Source organism: Dreissena polymorpha, chromosome 13 (assembly GCF_020536995.1).
Source record: "Dreissena polymorpha isolate Duluth1 chromosome 13, UMN_Dpol_1.0, whole genome shotgun sequence".
Taxonomy (NCBI): Eukaryota; Metazoa; Mollusca; class Bivalvia; order Myida; family Dreissenidae; genus Dreissena; species Dreissena polymorpha.
In genome coordinates this window covers 27,136,288-27,148,876 of record NC_068367.1, presented here as the reverse complement: position 1 = coordinate 27,148,876, position 12,589 = coordinate 27,136,288, and the positions used below count along the sequence as shown (strand labels likewise).

At 34.5% G+C, this 12,589-nt stretch overlaps 2 protein-coding genes across 2 annotated transcripts in view; one reads left to right on the top strand and one right to left on the bottom strand.

Moving 5' to 3' along the window:
• LOC127855708 (A-kinase anchor protein 9-like) overlaps window positions 1-12,589 on the bottom strand; it is a 477,990-nt gene that overhangs the window by 63,248 nt on the left and 402,153 nt on the right. The window lies entirely within an intron of this gene.
• On the top strand, window positions 8,491-11,373 carry LOC127854532 (uncharacterized; the record flags this gene model as incomplete). Its single annotated transcript, XM_052389597.1, has 2 exons — window positions 8,491-10,573; window positions 10,898-11,373. A coding segment is annotated over one exon (1,785 nt), but the record flags the coding sequence as incomplete, so codon positions are not given.

Below are 12,589 nucleotides of genomic sequence, written 5' to 3'. Positions count from 1 at the left end.
AAAGTTTAATGGTCCATGTACTTCAAAGTTTATCATTATTTGTAAGTTAATTTGAATGCGTTCAATTCTTGCAGACTAACGCAACACAAAATAAACGGACTATAAAAAAGCTTAGGGCAATAACTCCAAAAATTCTTAAAGGGGTTGTGCTAGTTCTTGGTAATTGTGCTCTGCACTTTCTCTTAATGTCTACTTTACATTTTCAATATAGTATTTAAATATATTATATACTAAGCGAGTATAAGAAGAAAATTGATGCACAAAAACATTGATGTTAGTGCAATATGTCTGTAAATTGTGAAGAAACATTTTGCAAAAGCTGCAAGTTTTTATTCTATTAAATAAAATAAATGAGACTTCCCATTATATAATTTGTATCAATCGTACTTCGATAATTTTTTTCGATTGACTCTATTTCTTTGTCAGTCTAAAGACGTTCAGATACAATCCCAATACGATACTTAACATGCTTTCTATTTCTCATTGAAAAAAGATCAAAGTATTCATTTTATCCAACTTTTACAGCGAATTCGGTTGATTAAATCCGTGTTTATTAAATTTCGGCTATAATCAACGGCACGGCTATAATCAACGGAACGAAATGACGTCATCAACTGCCGAACCGGGACTACTTTTTTCCCACGCACCTCGTCACCTGTATTTGCCAAGTGCATCAATAGTAAAAATAATCTCAAATGTTTGTCAATCTTAATGACATTAAAACAAATAAAAGTAGTAAAAAAAACGTGTTTGTTGTCATTTATAGTCATTTTAGCTTATAGAATTAGGTAAATTTAACACTATGTTGCAAATAGGTTCTGTTGTTGTTGCTCCCCTTTGACGGAGTCAGTTCGAGTTGCTCCCATTTGACTATAGAACACAATCGTCAGCGAAATTGTAACCCCTCAAAATGTCTGACGAATTTAACAAAGTCTATTTCTCATTAACTTGGGATGAATTAAATAATGAAAATGAGCAACAAGCAACTGAAACAATGGAATTAACACTAAGCCAGTTCCAGGAACAATATGGGTTTGATCCATCTATTTTGTTTACAAATGAAATTGAATTGACAATTGAGAATGAAACCAGCCCCATTAGTAACTTTGGTTCTGATGCACCATCCAGTAGCAATGCCATCTCCCCAACTTTAAATACTATTCCAGACATGCATGACAATAAAGAGTTCTTAGATGTTAACCTCACTGATGTTGGTGATTTCATTGTCCAAAATGAAAATAAAAAGACTGTAGCGGAGACCTTGTCTAACATAAACAAATTAAAAAAGTTTTTAATGTCAAAAGCTGAATCCAAAGAAATCCACCACATAGAACCAACTCTTCTTGATGAGTATTCGGCCACTTTCTTGTTGTCCCTTCAAAAGTCCAATGGCACAGATTTTGAACCAAGCTCCCTCCGTGGCATCATTGCTAGTGTTGACAGGTACCTGAAACGACATCGCTATGGATGTTCAGTCATGACAGGGACTGGAGCCCAATTTGCACTCACAAGGGACACCTACAATGCAAGAAAAAAAGTCTTAAGAAACAGGTAAAATTAAGATGAACGGTTTTAACTAAAAGAAATTGTAAAAATAAAATATTGAACAGAAAACGTATCATTTATGACAAAATTGGGAAACATTCCCAAGTGTAGTCTGTACGAAACTATTACCCTGTCGTAATAAAGTTGCAATTAAGAAATAAAAGTCGAAAAGTCACATCAAACACTTACAGTAATACTGTAAGCCTACGAAAGATAGAATACTAAAACAAATAATTTGAATTAAGAAATATATTCGAAAAGTTAAATGAAACGGAGCAATACAATTTGCGGTAAGAAACATTTTTAACACACACAAACACACAAAATATGTATCAATTTTTCTCATTATTTTTCACCCCATTTCACAAAGTACACCCGCTTCAACTTAAATGATGTCTTTCATTGTTGTTCATATCTGACATTAAATAAAGATTCTTGTATCTTGTTAGGTGGGGAGACGTCCGCCTCCGTGTAGACTCGAGTTGAACGAGCGCCAAACGAAAACGCGCACAGGAGAGAACATCGCTGACATAAGAAATCCAAGATGTTCGGCACTTCTGGACCAAGAAATCCCGTGTAAATTTACAAGTTGTATTCGAATATGCGTCCATCTGATTTTTCTTCAGATCAGAACTCTTTCTACCTGGCAAAACGCACAATTGACACTGCATCCCAGTGGTTCTTGCGTCATCAATTGGCTGTCAACAAGCTAGGTCAGATGCTGAATGCCATGGCAAAAGACGCCGGCTTTCCCGAGCACAAGAGAATAACAAACCACTCAGTTCGCAAATTCCTGGTCCAAAAACTTCGAAATGCAAACATTCCACTGAAATCATGGCCATAACAGGGCACAAAAATGTCCAGTCCATAACCATTTATTCCACCATATCTTTTGAACAGCAGCAAAAGTTTTCCAACATTCTTGTTCAGTCCAGTAAATGTAACAACCCAACAGCTGCCTCGTGTTCACCTTCATGCACTGAAACTATGACCGAAATGCAGCCTACACAACCACTGTCTACCGTTAAACAAGTTGAGCTTGATGTTCGCCCCATCCAGTCACTTCACCAGCAAATGTCTTTCTCTCGTTCGAACAACTTTGCCTCACAATTCTTTGGTGCCAATTTCCACATTCAAAATTTTAATGTGTATTTTTAGATTAAATCCAAGTTGTTATTGTTATTTCGTCACGAAATAACAACATATTATACCAAAGAAGCACATATTTTGCACCTCGTGTTCTAGTTGATCAGCGGTTATTTTTTGAACGCGGAGTAATACACTGACCTTGGTTACACTACAGTCATTATCAAAGTACGACAAACACTCATGAAAACTAATTTTGTTAAAGTAAAAAGGTTTACTGAATAAAAAAGTGAGATAAATAGAATAATAGGTTAGTGTTGATTATAGATCAGGTTTTTCATACTCGGCACAAAAAAGCACTCACCAAGGCTCGTGCTTTTTGTTTCCTAAGCCTCGCTTGATCTATAATCAACACTAACCTATTATTCTCTATTTATCAAATGTGTGTATGGGGAGTTTTTCTGTAAACCTAATTGAAAATATTTGTATTAAACCGATAATTTCAGATATTTTTTATTCGTTGGACATTCATAGCTGTTAATTTTGTTAGTTGACCGATCACTGTTATAAGAGAAACATATCGGAAAATGACCGACGCAAATTGTCTACTTTTTTCCAAAATGAGAATTTCACAAATGTACGTGTTCACGAAAAAGCCAGTGTTTAAAAAACCACAAAGAGTATTTTGCTCACGATTAAAAATGAGGTTACAATATCCTTGATTTGAAGGGTTTGCATTAAAATAGAATAAATCTTGCAACAGAGCAGAACTGAGAAAATTTGTATTCTTTTTGTATAAACATCGTTGGCTTTATCTGCCGACACTCGACAATTTTCTGGTTTGTTTACACCGTTGGTATCCTTGGTTACCTTAACTTTACATGGATCCTTATAAAACATATTTGATGAACTACATTATCAATATGATAAAACACAGTGTGCAATGCACTTCAAAGAGTCGTTTTGAATGATGATAACCGATAGCTACCATAAGAACGTTCTTTCAAGGCAGGTTGAGTATATTGACATAAGAAATGTACTTCCAATGACTGAAGAAAATTTGTCTAAACCTATTTATTTTAGCTAGATTTCATCATGGCATGCGAAGCCTTAGATTAATTGAGAGTTTAAATGATGATTAAGAATATTGGTGTTCAAAAACGCATAGTTTGATCTCTTAAAAATGTTGCTGCTATCTTGCTCTTGACCTCTAGCAAACTTGATTCTGAATCAATCTCTCACCTTAATTCGAGGTACATCAATTGTCAAAGACTTAACCTGGTGCTCTAATTGTTTACCCTAATTGAACAAGATTTAAACATAGTGTGCATAATGTCAAGATACATGTTTATTCTCCGATCATGTTTCATCTAGAATGAGTCATAAATGTGGCTTCTATAGTGATAATATGGGTATTCAAGAAGTTTTACCTAGTGACCTCAGATTTTCGGCAGCAAGAATCGAACTTGGTCTAGCTATTGTCAACATAAACATTCTGACCATGTTCATTAAGGTTGAGTCTTAAATGTGACTTTTAGAGATGCAACAAGTTTTTTTGTTGAACTGGTGACATAGTTTTGGGGACACGTAAGCCGGATTCAAGCTTTAAGACTGTTTGTATATTATTAAGATAAATATTCTGACGAATTGTCACCAACACTGTTTTATTAATGGCCTATAAAGTTCTAACTTTTATATTCACTTAATTTAACCTGGTTACCTATTTTTTCAAAGCACAAGATTCAATATCGGTTTAAATTGAGAATATATAACCATTTTCAGTAAGTTTTATAAACATTTAGGCATAAAGGTGGCCTTGCGATTGGTAACACCTTTTGTTTTCTTAGAATTTACCTGGTGGTTAAATGTTTTCAGACATGTTACCCATTTTCATATTTATCATAGACATTAAACATTCAGACAAATGTTAATTGAGTCATTATTTTGTCCTCTTGATGGTAATAATGTTTTTCTAAGATTTTACCTGGTCACCTAGGTTTCGGATGCACGCAATTCGTTCAAACGTTACTTAAATACTGTCAAGATAAACACTGTTCAGTCCACAAATTAAAAATTGGAACACAACAGAGATGTATGTGAAAATATGTATGCCTCCAACCAGCATGTAAGTCATCATAATGTTGAAATATTTATAGCATTCTAATATTGCGTGCTCATGTGTTCTTGAGCTTTTATCGTTTGATCTCAAAATCAATAAGGATCATGCATGTATCAAGACAAACCAGTACACTAGTCTTAATTTATTTGATCCTAAGCATGAAACGATCTTACATGGAAATCTGATTGGTTGACCTCATAACTCATTGACTTCTGTCGTTCCTCAAGAACTAAAAACATATAAATCTGGTGTTTTTGTTAGGTACAGTGTTCTAGATATCATGTGGAAACACACTGATCTATGAAGAAAACAGTAAACCCCATATGACCTTTACGTTTTACGTGTTAAACGCAAATTTGACTTTCTTTGTCTTTCTTTCCCCCAGAGAAGTCCGCAAATCATTGTGGATGATCATGGATTAAAGCCTTCATTAGCTACAATTCAAACATGTTTTTCAAGTCACAGGCTTCAGTGACCTTGACTTTTAACCTTGTGACCTCGAAATAAATATGTGTCCTCCGGCTCGAAAAAGAAATGTACCATTACAATTGCTTCCTGTAACATGATCACAACATTCAAAATCCCAAAATATTACCGTCCACTCTGTCAATTTCGTAAATATATACAAACTGATTTCATGTTTGACAATAAGCATGACAATAGTTTTACAAATATGATTCAAAAATATATTACACCGTTAAGTAAAAAAGAAACAATATCCTTTAATTTATATTTTACAAATAATTACCATTTTAACAAGATTATTGTTATCAAACTCACTGTAAAATGAGTATCGTGCAAGCATCGACAAAAGTTAATATGACATTGGGTTACAATAATTATGCAACCTAAATTCCATCCTTTAAAGCCCGGTGCAATGTGTTGAACATCTCATGAGAACGATCATATAGTAGGCTAGTTTATGTGGGAACGAACCATCTTACCATAGGGTGCAACTCCTGCATCAAAGAAACAGTTACCACATTTCATCTACTTATTATTTATACTTATACTTATCAATGCAATGAATAATGTGTGATAGCACAATCGGAAACAAGTGATTAAAATGAGGATTTGTAGAGTGTTATGTTATATTTTTAAAAAAGGTCCATAGGTTGACATTTTGTTTGCAAGTATCAACATTCTATATCTTATAAATTATCTACTAAAACATACGTATGAGTCGACTTATCAACGTAAGACTACTTAGAGCAAGTCAATATAAAGAGTTATCTTAAAGGTTAAAAGCAAAACACAACAACTCGACCATTTTATCTTCATTATCAAGCAACTTAAAAAGTTGCAGAACTAAAGAACATAAAGTGCTGACCTAACATGGTTTGTCAAGCACCCCATTTGATTCTTGTCACTTCATGGTTCATTTGGCTTTCCGTGAATATAATCAGATAATTTTTGTTCGCCCTTTGTTCCAACATCATTCGCTGAAAATGCAGCTTTGAAAAAAAACATTCACCCGAACGAAGCTTGCTGTTTATGTGTTAAAGTTTAACAACATTGCATTGGATAAACTAAAGAAAGGGCTACAAATAAATTTGTTATCGATACATTTATCCATCGATATGTGTAACTATTTTATAAGCATGTTTTGTCTTCTAATAAAGAAATATAAATATAACATAATAATCTAGCACAATCTACTTTTAAATGTTTCTCTTAAAGTTTATATGGTCTTTATCAAGCATTTACATGTATGAGTGTGTGTAATGTTTTCATTTTTGATTGAAAGTCTGCAGCTTATTGAGACACTCTTAACAATGCTACCTAGGTATAACCAGTTTTTACCCTAATAAAAAACAAATGACGGTACATCCATAGTAAAAGCATGGTCAACCCAAGTGTTGAGACCGTGTCCTGTCGTCTTTTCGATATGCTTTGACCATTGACATTGAAACGCATTTGAAACTCGAATGTCAAATAGAACCTTTTTCATGTAAGACATTGACTTTGATATTGTACAGTTCATTGACATCGTTTTGGAAGTGAAAGTTCTATGGTTGATATCGTTCCAGAATATTCCCACAAGATCATATTCATTAGATGGTCAAAACAGATTTTCACCTAAGTTTCAAAACCTGCCAAATTATATTCTAGACAAGAACAAATAAAAATTGAAACTGAACGTATGTTATATATATATATTCTTCGGATATTTATTCCTATATGTCTTAGAATATTCTTAGACAATGTCACTGGGTATTTCAAAGGGTACATGAATGTATTTGGATATGTCTTTTGATATGTCGTTGGATATGTCTTAGGATATGTTGAAGCATATGTCTTTGGATATGTCTAGGCATATGTCATCAGATATGTCTTTGGATAAGTCTTAAATATGTCTTCGGATATGTCTTCGGATATGCCTTAAGAAATGTTTTGTAACATATCATAGGATATGTTGTCGGTATGTCTAAGGATATTTCATAGGATATATCTAAGGATACTCCTTCGCATTTTTCTCAGCATAAGTCTTATATGCTTTATCTTCGTACATGTCTTAGGTTATATTTTGGGATATAACTTAGGGTGTTTCTTATGATATCTATTAGGGCACATCTTCAAATATGTATTTGAGAACTTTATTTAAGTTATAAAAAGGTTTAAACAAGTACCAAAACAATGATTTATAAATCAATTAATGTGTATATTAGTCAGCCGTCAATATCATTCCATTGATTTTATCATGTTTTACTTAAGGCAAACATGAGAAGTCTCAAGCTGATGCTTTTGATGATTCTTGGACAATGCCTGTTCAATCTGTCACGAGGTAAATTTAACGATTACTAATACAATGCACATGTGCTTGTTACTATGCAATTCATGCAAAATATCCGTTTGTACCACAAACTGAGTTTCATGATAAGTTGTTTGAATAGCTGTAAGATTAAATATAACTCTTGTATGTGCAGCATTAATCGCATTTAGTATTTTGAAGTATTTGTGTAACTAATACTGGAGTGACATTTCATAATATAAATTTCAGCAAACGGAACAAATACTAGTACAAACTCATCAACTTAGAGTATCACACAAACAACTTTGAGTACCACATCAACACCAATGAAGTCTACATCAATATTTGCAAGGAACATATCAACATCTGCTAACAGAACATCACCACCTTCAAACAGCGTATTAACACATTTGAATAGTGCCCTAACACTTGCAAGTAACATATCAACATCTGCTAATAGTACACTACCACCTGCAAACAGCGCAACGACACCCACGGACAGTACATCTCCACTTGCAAGTAACATATCAACATCTGCTAATAGTACAACACCACCTGCAAAGAGCGCAACGACACCCACCCAGTACATCAAAACCTGCAAGTAACATATCATCATCTGCTTATAATATACCACCTCCTGCAAACAGCACAACGACACCCACACATAGTACATCAAAACCTGCAAGAAACATACCATCATCTGCCAATAGTACAACACCGTCTGCAAACAACGCAACAACACCCACGAATAGTACATCAAAACCTGCAAGTAACATATCAGCATCTGCTAAAAGTACAACACCACCTGTAAACAGCGCAACGACACCCACGAACAGTACATCAAAACCTGCAAGTAACATATCAACATCTGCTAATAATACACCACCACCTACCAGCAGCGCAACGACAACCACGAATAGTACATCAAAACCTGCAAGTAACATATCAACATCTGCTAATAATACACCAACACTAGCAAACAGCACAACGGCACCCACGAATAGTACATCAAAACCTGCAAGTAACATATCAACATCTGCTAATAGTACACGACCATATACAAACAGCGCAACGACACCCACAAATAGTACATCAAAACCTGCAAGTACCATATCATCATCTGCTAATAGCACAACACCACCTGCAAACAGCCCAACGACACCCACGAACAATACATCGCCACTTGCAAGTAACATATCAACATCTGCTAATAGTACACCAACCTGCAAACAGCGCAACGACACCCTCGAATAATACATTAAAACCTGCCAGTAGCATATCAACATCTACTAATAACACACCACCATCTGCAAGCACTGCGAGAACACCCAAGAATAGTACATCAAAACTTGAAAGTAACACATCATCATCTTCTAATAGTACACCACCGTCTGCAAACAGCGCAACGACATCCACGAATAGTACATCAACACCTGCAAGTTACATATCAACATCTATTAATAGTACACCACCACCTGCAAAAATCGCAACGACACCCACACATAGTACATCAAAACCTGCAAGTAACATATCATCATCTGCTAATAGCACAACACCACATGCAAACAGCGCAACGACATCCACGAATAGTACATCAACACCTGCAAGTAACATATCAACATTTGCTAATAGTACACCACCACCTGCAAACATCGCAACGACACCCACACATAGTACATCAAAACCTGCAAGTAACATATCATCATCTTCTAATAGTACAACACCGTCTGCAAACAGCGCAACGACATCCACGAACAGTACATCAAAACCTGCAAGTAACATATCACCATCTGCAAATAGTACACCACCACCTGCAAACAGCGCAACGACATCATCGAATAGTACATCAACACCTGCAAGTAACATATCAACATCTGCTAATAGTACACCACCACCTGCAAACATCGCAACGACACCCACACATAGTACATCAAAACCTGCAAGTAACATATCATCATCTGCTAATAGTACAACACCGTCTGCAAACAGCGCAACGACATCCACGAACAGTACATCAAACCCTGCAAGTAACATATCAACATCTGCTTATAGTACACCAACACCTGCAAACAGCGCAACGACACCCACGAACAGTACATCTCCACTTGCAAGTAACATATCAACATCTGCTAATAGAACACCACCACCTGCAAACAGCGAAACGACACCCACACATAGTACATCAAAGCCTGCAAGTAGCATATCAACATCTGCTAATAGTACACCACCACCTGCAAACAACGCAACGACACCCACGAATAGTACATCAACACTTGCAAGTAACATATCAACACCTGCTAATAGTACACCACCTGAAAACAGCGCAACGACACCCTCGAACAGTACATCAAGACCTGCAAGTAACATATCATCATCTGCTAATAGAACATCAACACCTGCCAACAGCGCAACAACATCAACTAATTGTACATCAAAACCTGCAAGTAACATATCAACATCTGCTAATAATACACAACCGTCTGCAAACAGTGGAACGACACCCACGAATAGTACATCAACACTTGCAAGTAACATATCAACATCTGCTAATAGTACACCACCTCCTGCCAACAGCGCAACGACACCCACACATAGTTCATCAAAACCTGCAAGTAACATATCATCATCTGCTAATAGTACAACACCGTCTGCAAACAGCGCAACGACACCCACAAGTAGTACATCAAAACTTGCAAGTAACATATCAACATCTGCTAATAGTACACCGCCACCTGCAAACAGCGCAACGACACACAGGAACAGTATATCATAACCTGCAAGTAACATATCATCGTCTACTAATAATACACAACCACATGTAAACAGCGCAACGAAACCCACGAATATTACTTCCAACCCAACAAGTAACATATCTACATCTGCAAATAGTACATCACCACATGCAAACAGCGCAACGACACCCACGAACAGTACATCAAAACCTGCAAGTAACATATCAACATTTGCTTATAGTACACGCATACCGCAAAATAGCGCTTCAACATCGGAGGGAGCCAAGATAGTGATATCCAACATTCAAACACCAGTGCCATCAGATGGGGCTTAAACAAGTATGTTTTGACAGCTATAATATATAGTACCAAGTTAGTATCCTATGTAATTTATAGAATATATAATTGACCGCAATAATACTTGTTTATTATTACATGAAATATCTATTATGTTAACAATTATTTTATCACTAGCCATTTAATATTCAACACTATGGACATTAATATGTTCATATTAATATTTAAATATAATGTATCTTACAATGCCCATTTAAACTATAAACAATACGCCCATTATACTGAAATTGAAATTCAATGTATTTATTTAAAAATATTTAAACAAATATATATTTAATTTATATATCGGTTTTAAATTATTTTCAGCACCTGGAAATGAAGGACTTACAGTCTTCGAGCCCAAGACCTACATGCTCTACATGATGGTCGCTATGACAACGATAAAACATTTGGTCTAGAATGGTTTACGTTTACACTCTTCGAAAATTTAACAAAACACCATCAAAAAGCATTGCTTGCTTAGGGATTCATTGGTGCTAATTAATATGGATAACTTTGAAAACATGAAAAACCATTGTTACCAATTCGAACTAATGAATTTGATTTAAAATGTATTTGTTGTTAAAATAATGTTAACTATATACAGTTGTATATAAAAAGTTCTACTTATTATTGAAGTTTGTTGAAAGTTTGATTATGCATAATTTTGTATAATGTTATTGTGTGTATGAAATATAAACAAATCCAACATATTACAACTATTTTAATTTAAACTTAACGTTTGTAATAATTATTTTTGCATTTTGTCATATATTAATTAGTTTTTTTCTAAACTACCCATAACTTATGGAGCTTTATTATCTAATGAATTTAATTGTTTCTTATTGTTTCCTAGTTCTGATTATAAGATGACTGTTTTTATTATGAACTTGTTCGTACTTTTTATTTCTCTAGGCCTATTTAATTATATATGTTGGTTTTAAATTATCAATTGTAAAAAATACGTATTATAGAAATTATTTTCTTACATCCAATAAATTGTTCAATACATTTTTCATACACATATTGAGTCAATGTGTTTATATTGGAAATCTATTTAAAATGTTCTTTATCAATTAATAGATCAATAAGTATGACAAGACATATAATCTAGCATACTTTACTTGCAAGTCGTTTCTTTGTTTTCCTTTCAAACAGAGCTAATATTTCAGCTTATAAATTAAAATTTGCAGTTTGTATTTGTTATCACGACTAAAAGTTATTGTCTAAACACGTCATGCCTGGTTTTTGAAAAACCTTGAAATGCAAATTAAAATGTATTACGTCTGAACTAGTATATTCTCTGATATTCTGTACTTTTCTCACATCGAATGATCGGCACTTGATGTCGTTTCCCTCTTGACCACACACAGATATTGATTACTGCTTTCGGTTACTTAAACTTAAAAAGGACCCTTATTCAAATAAATGACAAATTCCATTTTTTGATACGAAAAACACTGGTGTGAAATACATTTACAATAGTCTTGATTAAGATGATACAGATTTTACAGTTATTTGCACGTGAACAATTAAGAAAAATACAATTAGTGTGAAAATTAGAATAAAGATGGTTCGAAAAGCAATTTCAAAATCATCATCAAGTAATATGTGTCTTTTATATTGACCATGACCGTTAGCGAAATCGATTGTGCTGTTCTGCTACCTTACCTTATTGATTCTGACCTGATTAAAGAATACTTGAAAAAGAATATTCACCATCTGATCAAGTGTACACAGCACTTCAGGGAAGCTAGTCAATGGGGCTGAGAGATAATTCGCTTAAAATGGCCTGATCGCATTTGGCAAAGTAAACATGGATGATGCCGATTAAGTGAAACATGTTTGGTATGGTTAGCAATTCTATCTTGCAGAATGGCTTGAACTTGACAGCTTAACTTTAATGAAAGAAAAAAGTAGGTAAATATTTGAGTCCGCTCTAACTATATTTACAATAATTTTATTTCTTATTCTTAAAGATTTAAATATGTGAATGAGACTGAAAAATTTCCGATTTTC